The sequence below is a fragment of the Ursus maritimus genome, unplaced genomic scaffold, assembly GCF_017311325.1.
Source record: "Ursus maritimus isolate PB19 unplaced genomic scaffold, ASM1731132v1 scaffold_14, whole genome shotgun sequence".
NCBI classification, from domain to species: domain Eukaryota; kingdom Metazoa; phylum Chordata; class Mammalia; order Carnivora; family Ursidae; genus Ursus; species Ursus maritimus.
Genome location: NW_024423786.1, coordinates 65,709,762 through 65,732,323, shown reverse-complemented (window position 1 = coordinate 65,732,323; position 22,562 = coordinate 65,709,762). Strand labels below are relative to the sequence as shown.

The following is a 22,562-nucleotide window of genomic DNA, read 5'->3' as shown; positions in this document are numbered from 1 at the left end:
GAGTCACCCGAGGCTTCTGTCTGAAGGGAGACAGGGGTAAAGGAAGCACAGGGCTCTGACTCTGAAAAAAACTGCCCCCCTCTTCTTTTCTTACCATTTCCCTACAGGGAAGTTTAGTTTGGGGCATCTGCAGGTTCTCTAAGAAATCCCAACGTTCTGTACTCCCCTAGCTCACGTCTCAGGGTATTTCCGTCTTTCTTATCCCAATACTAATATGTTCCCTGAACAGGACTGACTAAATGTGCACCGTGTCTGCCAGAGGCTGCCCTTCCGAGGCATTGTCATTTCCCTCAGGAAGGCACCGGCCGGGCTCCCTAAAAGCTGTGGTCAACTGGTCAACCCCGAGCGGACTTCCTCAGTCGTACCAAAGGCGGCCTCCAATTATACTGTCAGTCTTGGGTCTAGCAACTTATTTCTAGTACGTTCTTTCTCAGCCTTTTGTGGGTTTTCTCTTCGAAGAGAATAGGGCTCTAATATTGTTTGGTTTGCTAATATTCCCATGAAAATGTTCCTTATCCACCCTGTCTTTAAAAATATCATTTATCTTAATTAATGAGACCCTCCGAGGCTAGTTAAGGAAAAAACATCTCACACAAAATGAACACAGACACCTACTTTCAAGTTTCATTTCAAACTGAACCAGTGTTCTAAAGGGAATCTTTGAAAGTGCTCGGGTTCAACAGAGCCAGGTACTTAAGACGGCCTCAATAAATATTTGTTGAATGAGCGAGTGAATGGAACATTCCCTCTGTTCTATTCTCTTTTCTCATCCTGGAATAAAGGAGGTAAATACAGCGAAACAGTATTTAACATTTTGTAGTTTACCAGCTGAGGCTAAAAAAAACTCCTTCTCTTTTTTGTTACTAAAACCATCCATCTGCCAAATGTCACTTCCCGATAAGGGCCCAGGGCTGAGTCCTCATTTGTAACTGAATGTTGGCTGACATAATTAATGTTTACCACACAACAACATTTGAATTACAAACCCAAGGCAATTTACACATCAACTCTACAACACGGTCACCCTGGCCCGTTCCACAAACTCCCGAGACCTGGGATCGGATCAGATTGGGAGAAAGGACCAAACAGGATCTGAGCCTTTGTGAAGCAACGGGGGTGATGGGGAGAGAGAGGGAGAGAGGTGGCTTTGGCAAGGAGGAGGGGAAGGTACTTTACCCCGAAGCCCCCAAGATAAACTAAAGTCGTCCCTGGAGGTAAACACTGTTGAGAAGCCTAATGCTTGTGGCTCCAGGCCCGCTGCGGGCTGGACTGTCTGCAGCCGGCACTTGATCTGCGGCGCCCCCCTCCCAAAGCAACCCTCCCCGGGGCCTCTCCCGGGTCACTTCTCTCCCTGCTGTCCTGGCCATGCCAGGGGCCAGAAAGCGGCCCTCTTGGTTGGCCTTCCTGGGTTGTTTTTTTGTTTTGCTGGTAAGCATTTGTAATGTTTTCTGTTAATAGCAGTTCAGCTTTAAAAGAAAAAAAAGGCAAAGTAATGAGGCAGGTGGGAGACAAGGCCTAACCCCGCGTCTCGGAGGGAAGTGGATACAGGTACAGTCCCGTTATGATGGCTACACTTTTATGGACGAGACGGCCGCCAACGGGGCTTTTGGGGCCAGGGCTGGGCATGTGACAATACAGCCCCGCTGGGGACAAAAGCCCCACCGCGCGCTGTCTGTGCAAGGGTAGCTGTTTCCAGCGAGAAGAGCTGGAAAGAGCGGATACCAAGAACTCACACGGGTTTGGCTTTCCGGGTTTCCCTCCGCTGATCTGTTCGGCTCCCCTCCCGCCCCAATTCCGGCCTCCCTCTCCAGATGCTGGGGTACCTAAGGGGCATGTCAGACACAAGCGCTCTGCACCCACACTGCCCGGGCAGCAGCTAGAACAATGAGAAATGCTTTTTTTCACTGATGAAAAAAACAACAAAGTAGCTGGGGGGGGGGTTGGGAATCAGAACCCCATGGGATGTCCTTATGCTTATTTTAGGTTTTCGGTCTTGACTGGAGGACGGAAGGCAGTGTAATCTCTCTCTTCAGGGCTCAGGCCCTCTGGAGGTCTTAATTGGCTCTGTAGCCACCACAGAAACCACAAAAAGATCTAGACGCTGAGAAGGGGGAAAAGTACTTTGGAACATTAACATTTCCTTACTCCGCACGGCGTCTGGGATGCAAATCGTTTTCTAGGGCTGCTTATTTTGCATCTTTCTTCTCAGCTAGACAGGTCTAGAGGCTGTAGGGCTCCACTGCCCATCAGCCTCAAGCTCTTCCTCTCCAATCTTGCCGACCGCCTTCCGGGCCCAGGAAGGGCCTTTATGGAGGGTCCCATGGTCAGGCTGACTGAGGGACCAAGGTATCGGCGTTGGGTATTGGATGTCCTGGCCGAGGAGCCAAGGAAAGAGGCCGTGAGGGGGGCAAAGGCATGGACAGCATTCAGTGGGCCTCCCTTCACACGCGCACCCCACATCCACTTCCACCTGGAGGTTCACGGGTGTCCACATGCTGGTCTTTCAAAGGAGGACCGGATTGATGCTTCACTAAATATGAGGGGTGGAGTGTGACTAGGGAAGGCAGGAGGGTGGAGGCCAGGCCCAGGACAGGTAGAGGCCCCCCGGAAGGGGACAGGAGGAGACAGAAGGCACACAGGCTTGGGAGGACCAAGGAGGGCTCAGCAAAGTGCTGCTTTCCAACACCAGGGAGAACCCACCTACGGTACACTGTTAGAGAATCCTCAACTCCGGGCCCTGCTGCTCTCCTGCTGAAACCGCCAATGGGTCTTTAGCGCCTTTCAATAAAGTCCGAATTCCTCAGTGCCCCGCACACAGTAGGTCCTCACTGCCAGCCGGGGCAGGCTGATGAGCTGAGTGGGTGGTCTCCCTGCCCCTCCTCCACCCTCCTCTCTTCCTTCCTATCAATGCAGTTCAGTGGAGTACTTCAAAGGCTCTTCTGTTCATATGCTTCTCCAAAGTGATCACTCTTTGGAGGGTCAAAGACAAAACGATCTGGAGATCCCACAGAAGGGAAGACTTCAGGTGTAAGGTGGACTGAATTAGAATTCGGGGGGCAGTAAACCACACCATAAATGTGTGCCCTGCCCTGCGCCTCTAGGATTTGAAGAAAAAGGATGTAATACAGGTCAACCGCCAGAGGAACGTCTGTCTGTGGTGACACCAATCTGTTTCAGACGGCTCTGCCTGAGTTCAGGTAGGTGATGGGGTCTCATTTTTCAAGATAAACATGCATTTTTACCCTGCAACCTAAGTCTGGCCCTTAGCTATCCCTCATTAAGGAATCTGTATACAAATGACTGAATTTGGATTACAGAATGACTGTACCCCAAATTTAAATTTTTTAAAAAATTTTAAGTATGACTATTAGCATTTCAGCCAAACCCGCACCGTCCCTGAACACGTAAGGACTCCTGCCTGAATGTGTAGTCCTAAGTGGGAAGACGTTTGCAAAGTTCTTTCTTTCTCTGGCCTCTGGGGATGAGCTCTAGCCAAGACACGCCGAGGCTCAAAATCCTCTCCAGGGAACCTCCTGGGAGGACAACAAAGGCCTCCACCCTCACCAAGAATCTAGGTGACCGACAGATGCCATAGGCGACCAAGTTCTGCATGGCCCTGGACCGAAGGCCCCCACCTATCTCCAGTGACACTGGTCTCCGGGGCTGTCATACTCGGCCCCAGCCGTGACTCTGTCTGGGAGTTCCCAGAGAGAAAAGGGAGTTGTGGGGGCCCGGTTCCTTGAGGCTGGGTTTGAGGAGCCTGCATAAGGTTCCGGCACTCCCGGCAGGGTACGGGGCTGTGTCCATCAGATAGGCAGGTGACTTGGGGCACCGCATCGCTGCAGATGGGGGGCTGCTTTCAGGGGCCCCACCTTGGACGTCTGGGCAATCACTAGAAAGGTCTGGAGAGGTACAGGAGGGGAGAGCTAGGTTTTACTGGGGCTAGGGGAGACAAAAGTTTGGGTCAAGCTTGGGGCTCCAGGCAGAACTAGGAGGAGGAATCTGACCAGGAATTTGGTGGTATGCAGGTGCAAATGAGGGGGAAGTTCAGACACCATCTAGTCTAGGGATGTCAAACCCACGCTTCCCACCTTCTCCACCCTCGCCCAAGACAGCCGTCACTAAGGACCCAGGGGCCTTTCCCACCAAACCTGGTAACAATCACATATTGCTCCGAGTTTGCAAATCAATACAATCTCAAGACCTTTCTCTATCTGTATGAATCCATCTACTGTGCAAATGAGGACTAATTAATAATAACCCACTTAATCCTCATGACAATTCCATGAGAAGGGACTGCATGGGAGAGGAGGAGACAGCAGCATAAAGAAGTCTAGAACATTCCAAAGGCCGTCATGACAGGTGGCTAATGAGAGGTGAAGCTGGGGTCCGAAATCAGGCACCCCTGTTCCGGAGTGTTCGCTCCTCACCGCCATGCTGCCACAGCTCCCACATGGACGAGATTCTGGTGTGGGGCTTATCACGGAGCAAAAGGGCATGTACGTTCTAGAATATTTTATTTGTAGATTCATGAAACTCCAACATTTACAGGATATTAAAACCGTTCTAAGAGACGATCATTCTAAAGGTGCAATCGCCTTTGCAAGCTTGCCAAGTCAGAGCGTAAGGGCTTTTATGAAAAGCTTCAGAAATGTGGCTTACGGGGCAATGGGTTATGGTCAACTGCCTTTTGATCTCTCATGTGAAAAATATGTACTCACAGATATTGCAGGAAACCTCACCACTTCCTTCCTAAGTGTTGGTCAAAAACACTAATTACTTGGCTAATTAGACTGTGAAGCTTCTCTTACAGATGGTAAAAATGAGCTATTTTCACCCCACAAATTTTGCTGTGACATACCACCAAAAAGGAGATGTGTTTCAATGGTTTTATTGTAGACACCACGAACAAGTAAAGCAAATCATATAAAAATAAATTAGAAACTAATGAAAATAGGTCTGCTCCTTCACCAGCGGGTGGGAGGGAACGACCTGGCTGTGGGGGAGGGAAGAGCTGATGCGGGGGGGGGGGGGGCAGCCCACGAGGGAGCATGCGCCGTGAGGAGAGCTGGAGGCCTGGTCCCAGACACTTCCCCGCGATGCGGGACACCCCAAAGGAATCATCAGCCCCAACCTGATTCGTGATTTTTAGGAACTTGCTTTTCATTTTAGCTGTGCAGCCACTGCTTTTCCTTTAGTTTCTGCCCCAGACGTTCCCGGCCCCGGAAAGCACGCGCTCGCCTGGAAGCCGGACCACACGGTCGCCCTCGGGCTCTGCATTCACAGTATTTCCGACGGCCGCATCCGCCAAGAGAATCAGCGCAGAATTAAATGGACCAGCATGAACTGGGGCTCCGGGGAGGAAACGCCTGACTAGCAGTGCTAGTGCTCGCCGGCAGAGGGCGCTACGCACGGCTTGGCTCCCGCACCCAGGCCGTGAACTGCGGGTGCAAGGGGACCCATCAGACGCGAGCTACTCACCAGCGTCCAGGCTGCCGGTAGCTGCCGTCCAGCCCATGACGGGCGGGACGGCTCCCACCACGGCGCCCACCCACGTGTTGGCGATGCTAATCCTCTTCAGCGGGGTGTAGCAGCACGTATACAGGAAAATGTTGAAGACCCCCAGGGCTCCCGTGAGGGGGTTCACCCCCCAGGTCAGGAGGGCAACTCCTGGAACGGCGCAGCAAGTGGCAAAGGTCACAGCTAGCAACGGGCTGAAAAAGAGCAGCGAACACAGAGCAATCACTTTCCGGTCCAGTTAACCACGCGGTGCACAGAGCTGTCGGAGCGAACCATCCGCCTGCCCAGTGGGGTGACCTGGGAGGCCTGCGGCTCGCCTTCCTCCCCGTGATGCGGCATCCTCTCTGTGACACCTAAAACCAGGAGGGACTGTGTCTGCAGGCGTTCTGGCTGCTCCTCTTGCATCTGCCAGCTGGGAATGAAGCTGAAGAGTCGAGGTTAGAGGCCCTGGATCGGCACACAGATTGTGTTGTGGCTGTGGGACGATGAGCGTCCCTTTGCTCATCCGTATGGCAGAGATGGTTCACTGCTCTTCCCCACGGGCTGAAGTGAGGTGGAAGCAGACCAGTGCCTGCTTGGGACAGAGTTCTGTTTGTTTTTTAAGGTTTTATTTATTTGAGAGAGTGAGCAAGAGAGACCACAAGCCAAGGGAGAGGCAGAGGGAGAGGGAGAAGCAGGCTCCCCGCTGAGCAGGGAGCCCAACGTGGGGCTCGATCTCAGGACCCTGGGGTCAGATGCTTAACTGACTGAGCCACCCAGGGTTCCGTCTTCCAGTTAGTACGAGGGACCTGACAGCTACTGATAAACTACCTGCAACACAATACTGTATCGTTTGGGCACAAACCAGTGACTTAATTCTGGAAGCCCTTCTGCCCCTGTATTTATACTTCATTTAAAAACATCACCCCATTAGCAGTAATGGATAACGATCGTGTGTCTGGGTGTATCTATCTGTAATGAATTACAGGCTCAGCATGGGACCAGCGTGGTGCCAACCGTGAAACACCAGGGGGCGGCTCTGTGGTGACAGGGTACTTCAGCTGAGTTCCCTTTCCTGCCACAGCTGGTTTCAGAGACATGGGGTTTCAAGGGGAGTCCTACGATGTTATGCATGCGGTGAAAACGGTCAAACACAACGCTCGACTGGCAGTGAGGAGTCCAAGACTGATTCTCATCAGAGCCCACTTTCTAAGGTGGACTTTGTGTGGAATCTTGTGAAAGACTTTTTGAGAGCGTAGCTGAATCGGAGGATCTATAAGCTCCTGGTTATATGCATGTTTGGTTATTCTTTTTTTTTTTTAAAGTAGGTTCCACGACCACACCATGGAACCTAGCGTGGAACCCCACACGGAACCTGACGTGGGGCTCAATCTCATGACCCTGAGATCAAGACCTGAGCGGAGACTAAGAGTCAGACGCTTAACCGACTGAGCCACCCAGGCATCCCTATTTATTCTTTCTTAAGAAACCCGAGGAAGTTCCTCAAACCTTCTCCTATCGAGGCCATAATTCCACCTCTGAGGCAACTGCATGGGGCTCAGTGATTCCACTCGATCAGATCAGATCCTGTGGACACCAGCCCTGAAGATGGAACCCAGCAGAGGGGGAGGGTTTTTTTTTTTTTTTTTAAGATTTTATTTATTTATTTGACAGAGAGCACAAGTAGGGGGAGCAGCAGGCAGAGGCACAGGGAGAAGCAGGCTTCCTGCTGAGCGGGGAGTCCGATGTGGAACTCAATCCCAGAACCCTGGGATCATGACCTGAGCCGCTTAACCGACTGAGCCACCCAGGCGCCTTGAGAGAAGTTTTGATGGAGAAGAGAACATATGCAGATACACTGTTGCCAAGGTGCTTGTTCAAGCATGCTCCATAGGGATGGTGAATTTCCACCCTGCCTCCTGGCTACCTCTTCTGGAGCACGGGGTCCCTCTTTTGGGCCCCCTTGAACTTTCATCCTGACCGTGCTTCCAGTCTGTCCCACCCTGACAACTCCCACCAGTGCCTCTGCTCCTGCCAGGGAAAGCCCACGACCACACTCAACGGCCGTACTCTCCAGAAGAAAAATCAGGAAGATGCCTCTGGGCTGTTATATCTCACCTACGCCCAGAAAAAGATGGCCAAGAAGCAGTGAAAATGTTACAACTGTTGTCCTTCTTGCAATAAGGTCGTTTATAGCTTATAAGAACAGAGTTGTTTTTTGTTTTTTTTTTTTTTCCTACAGGACCGTAAAAAGCGAGATTTTGGGTGGGAGAAAAATGTGGCTCATAAACATTTTTATTTTTCCTGAATTGGACCTTGTGTTAAAAAAAAAAAAGGTTGTTCGCTCCTTCTCTTAGGTCTATGGAAGCCAGTTGGATTCAAAGGTATTAGTGTTATGAAAAGCCCTTTTAGAAAAGCACACATGAATTTAATTTATTGAGATAGGCAATTTCACATGGAAGTTTAGTTTCTGACCCCTGTAGGCATCCCAGAAAATCATGAGGCTTAATTTTGGTGTTTCAATCAGTGTGCTCGGGGGCACGGATGGAAACTGGGGAGACTGACAAGCTACATAAGCAAAAAGGAGGCTATTTACCCAGGTAGCCGCAACCATCCCTGGTACCTGGAGGCTCAAGGGACACATTTTTCCTCCTGGTACAAGAAGGCCTGAATCGGTGAACAGTTTTCTCACATTATGGGCAAAGGTGTCCAACTGCAAACTCTGCGAAGTGTATTTTCCTGTGATGGCTTTTGTTTTCCTAAAACATCTACTATTGAAATCCTATCTGTTCCTTTCAGAAAATCTGGAACTACAGAGGATTACAAATAAATTCTAAATTACAGTGAAACACGTGGATTTATATCTTCTTCATCTTTTTTCTTCAGGGAGGTATCTATTTAAAAAATAACAACATACTGAGCTGTGATATTGTTCCTTACTTTATTTCAGTATATCTTAATAATTTCCCTGTGCCACTCGGGATTCTTTTGTATTGTTGTCATTAATAGCTACGTAGTGGCCTACTGTAAATATTTCACGATTAATTCAATCAGCATACCCCTCCTGGACACTTCATATTTTCCCCTTTTAACGTGGGTGTTAAGTATCTCATAGACTATAGTTCATAGTTCTGAGTAGGGTAAATTCTGAGAGTAAATTCCCAGACGTGAGATAGTTAAGCCAGACGACAGGCACATTTTTAGGGAGTTGACTGGTACCACCAGTCTATACTCCAGAGGGTTTAGGCCAGGTCACGCTCCCACCAGCAGTACACGAGAAAGCCTATTTCTAGAAACTGTATCAACACTGGGTATGGCATTAAAAACAAAAACAGAAATTAACAAAGTAAAACATGTTTACTCAGATAGGATTATTCCCATTTCACAGATGAGAAACTGAGACTCAGATGACCTTTAGACAGTGAGGAGGATGGAGTGCTGACCCCAACGTACAGTCGAAAATCCAGGGGTTGCCTGGGTGGCTCGGTCACTTAAGCATCCGACTCTTGATTTTGGCTCAGGTCATGATCTCAGGGTCGTGAGATCGAGCCCTGAGCTGGGCTCCGAGCTGGGCATGGAGCCTGCTTAAGACTCTCTCTCTTCCTCTCCCTCCCCCTGCCACTCGGACAAGCTCTCTCTAAAAATAAATAAATAAAAATTTTAAAAAAGAGAAAATCCACATGTAACTTTCGACTCCGCCCAGACTTCACTACTGATAGAACTGCAAGAGACCCTTCTTTACCGTGATGCGCGCTTTACTGGAGAGATGAACTGCTCGTGCAGGCACGATCAGCGACAGACACGGCGTTTTAAGCGGATGCTCGCAACACCTGCCCTACCACAGTGGCGACGAGAGGTGGTTACGAAATTATGACAGCAGTTAATTTCATGCAGCTGTGATTCCATATTGCATGTTCTCCATTGTTTACCGTGCTCTCCCCTCAAATGGCACCACGTGCACTCTGCCAATGTTTGTGTATGAGCTCTGATCAATTTTAACTTTTAATAATAGATGTGTGTATATTTTTGATGGTATATGTCAAAATAGGCTAGTATCTATATATACGTATGCATTCATGACATACCTCACCTTTTAATTTGTTTGAAATTTCTGCGCTACGTGGTTCGTCTGTTTTTTGTTGCAAGTCTCCAAAAAGTTTTCCCAAGAGATTTACTGAAAAAAATCTGCATATATGTGGACCTGCACAGTTCAAACCTGTGTTGTTCAAGGGTCAACTATACAAGTAAAGTAACTTGGAAACAGGATCTGTGCTCAGGACGCACTTGTTGGCTCACTCATTTGATCCAACTGGTACGTGGGGGCACGTTGCTGTAACATGACTTACTGATTCTGATTTCTTGGGTCTGCTGAGGGTCTGGGGAGGCTGGAGCCTTTAGGCTGTTGCCTTCTGCTGGGAGCCGCCTCCCGTGGGTTTAAAAGCTCCTTTGGTTTACCCTGTAGTAGAAAGAGCCTAACTTCCTATTGCATTTCCTGAGATGAAAACAATGGGAAGTACTATATTAAAAAAGAAAAAACAAAACAAAACTACAAACCATGGGCAGGCCTAGGATATAATGTGGGGAGCAAGACATACATGGTCCTTGTCCTGGGGGCACTTACACTGCAATGAGACAGTTAAGCAGAAGGGCACTCTGGGACCACTAATGGACAGCGTGTGGGTACTGGGGGTGGGCAGGGAAGGATTCTAGCCAGAAGTGCTGGGTGGACGGGAGAGGAGCTGGAAGGATGGAAAGGAGTGTTTCAGGGAGTGGGTGCTGCACAAGGGGCGGGAGGTGTCAGCCCCGGGAAGGAAAGGCTGAGACATCTATCTGAACATCGCCTCTGGGCAAATGCAGGGTCAAAGAAGTTTTCTCTGCTTTTTCAACAGGGGAAGGAAAGGACCAGATGTGCTTTTCACAAGGACCCCTCGGCCTGCCTTGGGGACCAGCGAAGACAGACAAGCATTCCCTCACCTCACGAGAGAAGGTCGCATTCGGCATCTGGGAGGAAGAGAACGGTGAGCCATGCCACCACTGCAAGCAGGAAAAACACGAGCAACAGGGATGGTTCTGGGATGAAGACAGTGTGTCCCAAGTGGCCTCTGCATCTGATTTACCATGAAATCTTGAACAATCACAGTGATAGTAAAGCTGCTTAAATTTAGCAGTTTTAATAAAGAGATATATATATATTTTTTAAGATTTAATTTATTTAAGAGAGGGCCAGAGAGCGCCCACATGTAACCGGTGAGGGGAACAGAGGGAGAGAAGCAGACTCTGTGCGGAGCGTGGAGCCTGCCGTGCCACTTGATTTCGCGACCTCAAGACCATGACCTGAGCCGAAAACGAGAGTCAGATGCTTAACCCACTGAGCCACCCGTTTGGCGCCCCAAATTTAGCCATTTTAATAAAGAGATCTACTTCTGATGCAGAAAAGGATTAGTCAAGCGTGTTCCTTTCTCATCTCAGTGAAACACAACTATGATTTTCTGCTTTAGTGCACATAAAAGCCTGGGCTACGTCTCAAAGCCTGGAAGGATAATTTTGCTGAAGATTGACTTCTTGTTAGTTTAGGTCAACAACTCAATATACTCTTCCTCCCAATCACAGTGCTCAGCCCTTGATCAAAAAACCCATCTGCTCTCTCCCACTTCTGGATGGGTCTTGGAACGTATCCCAAACCTGGAGACATACACACACACACACACACACACACACACACACACATACACAGAGTTATTTCCCTTCTTATCATTTCTTATTTAAAATGTTGCTTAAATTGTTTTCTTAAACATTTTTTCCCATAGTCCTTTTGCTCCTTTTTATCATCTAAATTCCTTAGCAGGTGGCTTCCATTTCAAGTGCTGCTCTGAGGCCTGGTTTCTAGAAGCAAAACGAGAAGAAAGGCCAGGCAGGCTTCCTTGGGATTCCCTGGGCCGAGATGGAACTCTCCCTGGTGGGGTCTGAGGTTCTGTCGGAGTGTGGTCCCCAGACCCCCAGCATCAGCGTCACTGAGGGACTCGTTAGGGGTCCAGGTGACCCGGAGGCTTGCCAGTGTCTGAGACTCACCGCTATGCCGTTACCAGTGTGGGGTTGGCCCATCTGGCCTACATCTGGCCAAGCCAACGGAAGCTGAGTCTACAGAAGGCCTCCATCTCCACTCCACCGCCGGTGCTGACAGCAGCTGGCCTGGGTAGGTCGCCCATTTCCCGCTGTCTTTTGACATGTGTCTCTTGACATATTCTAGGTGGAAGGAACACAGGGCAGCAGCCTAGCTGTTTTCGCTCACTGACGAACTACAGGTACGTCCCCCCGCCTCTCTGCTCCATCTACCTTGATTTAATCTAGTCATGCTGCTAAGAGTTTTCGCCACGACAAGGGTGAGATGAAGCAAGCATGTCGATGTCTTGCTCATCTTGTGGATTCTGGGTGACAAGTTTGCTGGGGTTCGCTGTACTATCTCTACTATTGTGTCTCCTGCAACATTTTCATACCAAAAATGTTTTTAAAATGTGTTAATGTTCTTTTTAGTAGTTGTATGATATTCTGGTTTTCACAGAGCAGCATAACTAAGCATGGTGGACAGGAATCAGGTGGTCTGAGTTCAAGTTCTGATTTGAACTAGCTATGTAAAAGGGGGCAAATTACCTAACCTCTCTGATCCCTAGTGTCCTCAACTGTAAAATTGGGGTGTCTTAGGGTTCTTTTGATGGCAAGGTTGGAGCTCACGTCAAAGTGGCTTATACAAAAAGGCTCAGGAACAAGACTGCGGGGAAGGCAGGGGCTCTGGCTCATTGAGCTGTATGACCTTGAGCAAATTATTTAACCTGTTGGTCTTAGTTTCTTCATCTGTAGAATGGGAGGACTTCAGAGTTAAGAATTAAATGCAGGAACGTAAATAAAGCACTTAGCACAGTGCTCACCAAATGCGCACATCGCGTTCCTGTGGTCTCTTGTTCATTTATTACCATTTCTCTCACTGCTGGTATGGTCAGCCACTATGCCAAGTGTGGGTATATAGCAGTGAACAAAACAGACGGCGATGTTTAGTCTCAAAAGGAAGGTAGACATTAAACAAACACAAGTACGATGAATTCTCAAACTGTCACATCGGCTACAAGAAGAACTGGCAAAATGAGACGGCGTTATCTAAATAGAATAGAAAGGAGGTAGAAGCTCCCACTGATTTATTTTTCCCACTGATTTATTTTTTTCAAACTTATGAAGGCATATGGATATGCATTAGAATATGAAAATAGATGTATACGGACTGAAGAATGTCTCTCGATTGTAAGTTATAAAAGTATGATGGCTGAGAGAGAGAGCGAGGATGAGCAGGGGATGGGGCAGAGGGAGAAGCAGACTCCCCGCTGAGCAGGGAGCCCGATGCGGGACTCGATCCCAGGACACTGGGATCATGACCTGAGCCAAAGGCAGACGCTTAACCGACTGAGCCACCCAGGCGCCCTGCACAGCATTTTCTAATAATGATTAAAATGGCAATGATAACTTTAAGAATTTAACTTTATCCTATCAAATTACAAAAAAATTAAAATAAAATAAACCAGCACCAGGAAAAACTGGATCACATGAAAAACGCTTTTCTTCCCCAAATGTTGGTGCTCTCGCGTATTTGCAACACTGTAATGGCCTTTATTAAGGAGAGGAGATTCGTATCTCTGAAAATGGTTATCACCAGAGATAACTGACATGGAGAAGATGAGCAAAGCAGATGAATGGGGTGTGATGGTATTGCAAACAAGTTCTAATTTTCAATAAAACAGAATTAAGGGATGAATAAGGGAAACAGCACTATGGGGGGAGGAAGGATTGTGGCAGAAAAAAGAATCTAGCCATTGAACTAAAATGATTTTTTCATATTCATTCACGCAGGCAAAAAGGTTCGTGGCTCATGCTGAGAGGTGAATAATGATTTATTTCCCAACTCATATCCAAAACTGAATTACATTTCAAATTGAGATATCTTTCTACCGAGCATCAGTGCACGGGTGGGCTTCTCCTTCTGCCTTTCCTGCCCAAGGCTACTCCCGAAAAGAAAAAGACTAGAGGAAGGAGAATGTGTCCACACATTTCTATGGATTATTTATTCTTCCTTTAAAATAACATATTTCTTTGTTTACTAAGCACCAATCCTTAGTGGCTCTATTGAAGTGGACTTTTCTGTAGAAATTGGGAACAAATGAGAAAAAAAATATATGCAAGCTTTAATTTGATGACTATTTATTGGACTTAATAAACGTAATTTAGATTACTTGACTTTGAAATAACTTACTGGACAGACGTGGTCTTTCTATTTAAGTCATGTATTGGAGAGGTCTACGAAACATTACATTAAGTCAAGAAGGCTTTATACTGTAAGCAGCTCTGTAGGTAATTGGTTTATACAAAAATTAATCTCATACTTCTTGGTCATTCTGCTAGGATAAATGGTTTTTAAATTACAAAATAAAATCTCCTTTGAAGGACAAAAGAAAACCCCCAACCTTAATCAAACCAAGCCAATTTAGCTTTAGTTTCCTGTATAAATCCCACATTTGAGATCTGACCTGAGTTTTTTGGGGAAAGTCTCTACAGATAACTGTTTTGAAAATGTCTCCCCAGTACCTTATTCAGGAGTTTTCTATTTCTGAATAAGACTCAAGTTACAGATACCACAAGGACTGATGAAAATTCAGAATTTAAGGAACAGGTGAAGAAAAGGTGGACACGAAACATATTTTAAGAGAAAATTAATTATAGCAGTTTTGGAAAAGCTATCAATTATGTAAATAATGATGGTAACCTGCCTAAAAATTAAATTTAAAAACACGTTTAAGAGCGCCTGGGTGGCTCAGTCGGTTGAGTGTCTGACTCTTGATTTTGGCTCAGGTCGTGATCTCAGGGTCGTGGGACTGAACTCCATGATGGGCTCCATGCTCAGCGGGGAGTCTGCTTGAGATTCTCTCTCCCCCTCTCCTTCCACCTCCCCACCCCCGGCATGTACTCTCTCTCTCTCTCTCAAATAAATAATTCTTAAAAAAAATGCTTAAGAGAAATTCAAGAATAAACACATATGTTTGGCACGACTATATTCAGGATGTGGGGCTGTGGCATTATATTAAGTCCCTCCCCCCCCAAGGAAGACAACAAAGCAGGTCTGAGCTGAATGAGTTTGAAAATCAACTGAAGGAATCTTACTAATCTAGGAGGGAGATAAGCAAGACAGGCAGGGATGAGGGGAGTGAAGAGCCTTACTCACTGTTGACCTCTGAGATGTGATGCGACCTTCTAATTCAGGGATATAGCAAATGGGGACTCTTGAGTTATGCCACCTCCATTCAGTCTAAAATAAGGATAACCTATTTGTATGAAGACTGGAATTTTCAAGGAGAGAGTGCCGTAGTTTGGTCCCATCCATGGAAACCAAGTCTCAGTGTATTTCTCAAACTCCTGAGCTCCTCCACTACCCCCAGCTCCCATAACACCTCGATATTTTTCCTTTTCCCTGGTTGAGCCAGACGGTTTAATTTTCCTAACCCCTTCCCCTTTTAATTTATAGGATTCTATTTCAAAAGGCGGCTTTGTTCACCTCCATAAAGTGAGGGTCACTGAATTTTAAGGAGTCTTTGGAAAGCGTTAATAAAACACAATTGTAAGAAGGCTAGGGAATAACACTACCCATCCTGCAGCTCTGGAGAGAACCTGGAGGCACATGCTACCCCCGGAGCCTGTGGCCTAGGGGGGTGTCTGCAGACGCAGGGATGTCCAGAGGGACCAGGCTGGCGATGTAAAGGAGCAAAGGGGGCCTCCTTGAAGAAGCACGGGTGGTGACGAATGGTGGGAACTGGTCCTCAGGTCTGACCAGCAGATACCATGTGGGAACGTGCTAAAAAGCCCAGAAACCTGGGGCTTTACGTTAACATTTTCTATTTTTAAGTGCTGGCTATTTTTAAGTAGAAAAGCATAGTGGGCCAAACAAACAAAAAAAAGTCTCTTCAGAATCTGGCTCGTCGGCTACCATTTTGCAATCAGCGGCCAAGGTGAAAGGTCTCCGCTACGAAGTATACATGGCTCCACTGCCCTAGAACTGACCCCTCCCGTACTTTCTTCAGTCTGGTGTGGCCATTCCTTTCCCAGCCTCTGAGATACAGCCTCGACATCCAAACAAGTCCTCCAAGCACGTTTCCCCTCAGCCTGCTCTCCTTGCTGCCCCCCACCCTGGCCCACGGGTGGTCCGCATGCCCTTGGCTCTCACAGGCGTCTCAGTCCTTCTGTAGACAGATCTGCGGCCTCTCCTGCCCATCCCACCACATCCTAACAGGTTTAGGGCCTGCACTCTGGACCATTCATCTTTCTGTTCCCTGTTTCCAAGGCCGGTGTGCCCCCAGTGTTGGCTGAGACAGACCCTTACAAACCACACCCAAGAGGGAACAAACACCACCTTCAGACCACCCCCCACCAATCAACGGGAAGGGCGTTTCATCGTGTCAATCTTTTCAGCTCGTCTCATGTGAGAAGAGAGAGAGAAAGTGACAGGATGTGAGACTCACTGACTCCAGGTGATTCATAAAAGGTGTTGGCTTCTAAGACTTACTGCTCAACTGGCCACAAGGGATTGACCGGGTTACTAGGATGTGACAGTTAACTCTTCGTATGTATATTTATGAGAATATCTCAATGTTTTTTGGTTATAAGCTGGGATATGGGAACTGAAGACTCCCCCATCCCCAGGACGGCTGACGAGAAATGTTCGCAGCTCACAGTGCTTCCGAGTCACTGTAAATGCTTTCTTCTTCCTTAGGACAATGAGAGAAAGGAACCTTCGCTTCCAAAAAACACCAGTGCTCCCTTCTTTCACCCGCTGCCATGGCAAAGCATGACAATGTGTACACAACCTTTCTACTGGCTCTTCATCCCGCGTGGTTCGTCATGTGGAATGATTTTCAGAACACAATTCTCTACCTTACCACCACGATTATTAAGTGGAGACCAAATTTGTCTTTCCTGCCACTTCAAATGACTGGCTAACGCTAAAAAAAAAAAAATTTCCATACTTGTAAAATGTTTATGTTCTTATTACACTTGCAGTATATACACACCCAGAGACGAATCATAACAATCCTTAGAAACTCCGCGGAGCGTTCGCCTGGCCTGGGTACTTGTCTGCCGGACCCGTGGGCCTGGGTGATGGATAATATTCACAGCTCCCCTGCAGCCTGCAAAATGTTTACATCTGCTTAAGTGCTTACTGGTAAAACCTTCAGTAAATTTGAAAAATGTCCCCTGTAAATCCCTATAATGCTTCGGCTAAACCCCGTTCTTTAAGTTAATCACGCCAACTAAACAATCCATTCATTTCACTTCGAAAACTCCACCTTCATCATTTATTTAAACACCAGGTACTGGCCGACCCCGACCCCGGTGTTTTCATTTGTCTCAATAACCTTTCCGCCCACTCTTATCCTTCTATCTCTCCCTCCTGCAGCATCCCAGGTGATCCATTAGGTTGGAAAAACGAACGGGGACATGCCTTCTTTCCCTGTCGGCATCACCGAGCTGGAAAACGGCTAATTCCAGGACAGGTCATCAAAGGCACACGCGTTTCAAAATAACAAGGAAGGAGGCCCGGCCTCCTTTCGCTGTCCAGGCTGTCCTTACCCGGACCTCCTTTCACCTGAACTCCCAGAGCCCTTCTTGCTTGTCCCAGTTGCCCTGTTTCACTCAGTGAGTACTGATGGGCTGCCCCGGCCGTCTGCAAAGTGTTTTATGCATCTGGCTAATTTTTTCACCCAGATTATAAGCCTTTTGAGCATCATAAAAACAGAACTCGCCAGTGCTGGTAACATTATCGGTAATCAATAAATTCTTAATGAATTGAATTAGACAAAGGAATTATTTAATTCTAAAATATACAGAGGAAACACTAGACCTTGACATTCCTAAGAACAATTCATTTTAGTTAGGACAGACCAGGAAAAAGGATATTGCTTAAGAAAAAAATACGTGTTTAGGCTACATTAGAAATTTCAGTCTGAGGATCCTCAAAATAGGCAAAGAGGGCGGATTAAAGGTGTCTGCAACCCTCTGTATTTTCTGAAAACAAAGAGAACGTAAAACAGAAACGGAACCCAAACAGAACCTAAAAGAGAACCTAAAACAGGAAACTCTGGCTCCGGCAGAGCCGGGGAAGACTCCGCACGGAGGACGGCGAGGGAGGATGCGCACGACAGCGAGGGAGGATGCGCACGTCCGCAAGACCCAGTAAATATCAAATCTAATATCTTCGCGGAAAGAATTTGACGTAAAGCGCGTCCAATGGGCGTGGGGGAGGTGGGTCACAGCTAGAGGGCGACAAAGCAGAATGAGCGCCTGAGACGCACGTCTGGCCAAGAGCAAGCTCAAGCTCAGTGCAAGGAGTAGCCTTCGGTCCTCCGTGTGACTCCCCGCTCCCACCCTGCACCCCGTCGCTCTACCTTTCCTGCATCCCCTTCCCTTGCCCCAGGGGCCTGGCCCGGGATGAAGCATCTGGCCCCAGCTTGGACAGTTCTGTTTCCTCTCACGAGGCTTTGGCACTGGGGCAGAGGACTCTGCTGGGACGCCCGGGGGCTGAGTCTGTTCAAGCCAAAGCGGGATCAGAAGAGCCAAGGTGCCGAGAGAGGAAAATGAAGTTGGAAGTGCGGAGAAAAGCGGAGGTGGACATCCTTCCCAGAAGTCTGGCGATAAGGAGAGTAAGAGAAAAACCAGATGCAGCACCTGATTGAGCAGACTTTTCTCCCAAGACAGAAGGACCACTTGTCCAAATATGAAGTCAGAAGGTACGAGAGAGACCCTAGGGAGAGTCTGAGCCCAACACCTGCTCTCAGTCGAGCTGGTCTCTAGGTCTTTGAGCTTGGGGACCACAGGTAGAAACGGGGTCCCCAACAACCGCCAAAAAACAGGTGTCGACTTCCAGCAGCTATTATCTGCTATGGAAAAAGATTCGGTCCTCCTAAGCAGATCTGAGGTGCACCTTAGAAGAACTACTGGGGAGTCCCCTTCTAACTCCCCCTCTTCCTCTGACCCCTCACCCTGGCCATCCTCAAACTACCAGATCCGTTTTACCCAATTAGGACCAAGGCGGCAAGTAGCCAGGGAGCTCCAGTGAGTGGAAGGAGTCCCAGAGTGCTGGGTACCCGTGACATGGAAAGGGGTGGAAGGAAAGCAAACAGAGGCTCAGAGGAGTCATACTTCTTGGTTTTGCCCGTGACAAGTTCCTTACCAGCAACGTGGCCCCAGACTACGGAGCTGTGGCTCGCTCAGGCTGTGACAAGGCCGTGCGGACACACAGCCCCAGGGGAACAGAGGCATTTGGCTCCAAGTTCACAGGGGATAAACTCTGTGGTGAGGCGCCAATACCAGATCTTAAAACCGCGCCACCGGGACCCTCTGGAGCCACTGTCTCCAGGCGTCCTCAGAGGCAAACGGTGATGCCAGAGCTCTCCAGCCAAAGGCACCAGGACTCCAAGGTTAGCCCCAAGCCTCCGGGATTCTTCCTCAGTGATGTGAGGTACACTGTGCTCGAATTCATCAAGTGGTCCCCAAGCCATTAAAGACTGATAAATAATTCTGCCACAAAGGCCCCAGGGCTGAAGTAAAAAGCACAGAAAGCCACGGGGTCAAATGTTTCCACAGGAGTTACATTTGGTAAACAGAAGCTACAAAAGGATGTTTCTGTTAAACCACCTGCAATTATTAAGGCCACAGCGTTCTCTAGAACAGTCAGAGGAAGTAATCACTTCTTGTGGGCCTGCAAGAGTGAGGATGGATTTAAACATGTCATCTTAGTATTAAAAAAAAACCAACAACAACGAAAAAGTCATCTTTCTATCCACTAGGAAAAGCATATTTTCCCAAGAGCTGATAAAGGAAGACAGTCTTTCTTTTATTAGTGGTGAGTGAGAACCTTCGATATACGGACTTGGCATTTTATGTAGGCGATAAAAGAGATAATTAAAAGTACCGTCCTCTCTATCCTCCTTGGGAAAATGAAACAAATGATAGTGTAATTTCACAGATTTTATCCTCATTAGATGGTATTTTAGCTATAAAGACTTTTACCTTTGATTCTCAACACAACTGCAGAAAGTTTCTGTTGCCTAAAACGTAACGGATGTGTGCATACTGTAACCGGCTTTCTCGAAAACCGTCCATTATCTTACTATTGCTCGTTTATTAAATGCATTGAACGTTACTTTCTCCATCACCGGAAACAACGAAGCTGCGGTGGCCGCTCGGGAAACAGAGGGCAGGCAGCATCGAGGCTGGAAATCAGACCCGTCACAGGACTGCGTGCACTTTCACGGTCTGGAAACACAGTGGGGCTGCCGTTTGTTTCTTTTATGTAGGTCAGCCCCATGGTGAAAATACATTATACTCAAAATTAGCCTTCAGGATTCCCTGCAGCGATCCAGAAAGTGCATGCAAGGTTACGTATGTCCAATTCTGGGAAATGACGTCCACTCAAGTTTGAGAATCACTGAGTTCCACGAAAGGCGGGAACAAAAGGAAGGCCTGTATTTAGACAGGTGGGTGTTCAGACCGTTCGGCTTTTATGGTTCCCAGGGGAAGAGAGATGGGGGTTCCTAGAGAGGTCTGTCTCCCTGCAGGGGTCTAGTCCTCTCTGTAGGAACGTCAGGCACTGGCACTTGGACTGAACAGCCGTGTATTTTTGCTGTGGCGGCTGTGAGCACTCAACGGGACAGTGGGGCTGCTACTTCTCTGGGGTTCAGTTTTCCTGTCTGCTTAGCTACTCTCCCTCCTGACGAATTATGCGGTGCCTGTACCGAGGCTGCAGAATTTAAGAAAGGTGGAGAGAGCTGCAGACAGTGGAGACCTTCCTCAAGGGACATGCAGAAGCTGTGGAAGACAGAAAGCTCCAGAAGGCAGGTGGACTGGAGAAGCAAAGGCAGGGAGGCAGGGACGGGCGGGGTTTATTTGTGGGAGGAGAGATGGAAAGACTTTGAAAAGCAGATACAATTCAAGTGAACTTGCAGGCAATGGCGGCCAGCCTGCAGTCTGAATGGAGCAACAGCAAACTTGACCTCCGCCGTGACCACCCTGGTCCACGCCATCATCCACTCCCCTGGGCCCGTAACAGGCCTCTGCTCACTCTTGTGACGCTCTGGTACATTCTGAAGGGTTCTTTCAGACACATAAATGTGATCACAGCAATCCCATAGTTATGACTCATTCCCGGCGTCCCAGTGCCCCCAGGATTCGAGCCGGACTTCTCACTAGGCTGTAACTCATCCCATACCACTCTGCTCCGTCTGGCCACGGCGGCCTCCGTTCTGTTCTCTTCCCCATGTCAGGCCCACTGACCACCTGGGCTTTGCACCTGCTGCTCTCTCTGCGTCCTTACCCTTCGGGTCTCGATGCATACACCACTCCTCAAATGCAGCGTCTCTCTACTTCTCTTTCTCAAAGGGTCTCCACCAATTGCTCCATGTCACCTGTTTATTTTCTTTGTACCACTGATGGCCACCTAGAATGACCTTTTAAAATTTACTTGTTCACTGGTTTACCTTCTTCCTCCCCCACAGCACCGTAAGGAGGGCAGGTACTGGGTCACGTCAGCCACATTCCAGCATTTAGCCGGAGCCTAAAGCCCAGAGATGCTCAGCATGTGGTTGTTGAAAAAGGAGTCACCACCACAGGGATGACCGCACTGTACTTCACCGTCTGGTTTAGAAGAAGAGCCGCGTTCTCATCGAACCCTGTGAGGTAAGGGTGCTATCCCCATTTCAGGGAAGAGACTACAGCAGTTTACGACTACGCTCCTGCCCAGTGATGCAGGAGGAGAAGCCGGATTTTGAGTCCAGGCAGGGTGACCCCAAAATCTTATGCTCTGCAATCTACATCAGTATGGTCCCCAGGGAAAACCGAGTGCCCTGAAAACCCAGTCGTTTTGCACACAGTAAAATCCACACGTTTCAGGGGTACGGTTAGTTCTGCGTTCTGAAAAAGATGTACAATTGTATAACCGTCTCCACGACCAAGATATAAACTATTTCTGACCCCTCACAAAGTTCCTTCACGCTCCTGTCCTCAAACCCCTTCCTTCTCCCCCAATTCCTGGTTACCACTGATCTGCCCTCTGTCCCTACAGTTTTGGCTTTCCAAAATGTCACACACACGGAATCGTACAGTATGCAACCCCTGGTATCTTTCACTTACAATGCTGTGGAACTGTATCCACATCATTGTACCCACACACACTCACCAGCTGAGGGACAGTTAGGATGCTTTCGGCAATCATGATTCAAACTGTTACAAGCACTCACATACACGTCTTTGCATGGACATGTGTTTCCAGACACGCAGGAGTGGGGTTATATGGCAAATCTCGTTTCGCTTTATAGGGATCTGCCGAACTGTTTTACAAAAAGTAAGTGTACCCCTTTGTACTCGCACCAGCAACCCAGGAGGATGCCCGGCACTCCGCACCCCTGCCAGCTCTTTGTATTACTGTTTTACAAATGTTAACTGTTTTCATAGGGGTGCAGTGGCATCTCATTGTGGTTTTCATTTGCATTTCCCCTAATGACTAGTGATGTTGAAAACCTTCTTATGCGTTTATTTGGTATCTGTGTGTCTTCTTTATTTTTTTTAATTTTTATTTATTTTTTATTTTTTTAAAAGATTTTACTTGAGAGAGAGAGCAAGTGAGCACGAGCTAGGGAGAGGGAGAAGCAGGCTCCCCATGGAGCAGCGAGGCCCATGCGGGACCCGATCCCAGGACCCTGAGATCATGACCTGAGCTGAAGGCAGACGCTGAATGACTGAGCCACCCAGACACCCTGTATGTCCGTCTTCTTTAGTGGAGTGTTTGTTTGAATGTTTTGTCCATGTTTTAATTGGGTTGCTTTCTTGGTGGTGGGTTTTAGGGATTTTGTATGTATTCTGGACCCAAGACCATCATGAGCTCCATGCTTTGCAAATATTTTCTCCCACTCTGCGGCTGGTCCGGTCATTTTCCGAAGTGTTTCTGGGAGAGCAGACATTTTTATTTTGGTGAAGTCTAT

At 48.0% G+C, this 22,562-nt stretch overlaps 1 protein-coding gene across 2 annotated transcripts in view; it reads right to left on the bottom strand.

Moving 5' to 3' along the window:
* LOC103660515 (protoheme IX farnesyltransferase, mitochondrial) overlaps window positions 1-22,562 on the bottom strand; it is a 126,125-nt gene that overhangs the window by 8,449 nt on the left and 95,114 nt on the right. The window contains exon 6 of one of the 2 annotated variants that reach the window (XM_040630056.1): window positions 5,482-5,714. The exons of the other annotated variant lie outside the window; for it this stretch is intronic. Coding sequence (XP_040485990.1) covers window positions 5,482-5,714 — 233 coding nt within the window. The remainder of the gene's footprint in view (window positions 1-5,481; window positions 5,715-22,562) is intronic. 2 annotated transcript variants of the gene reach the window in all.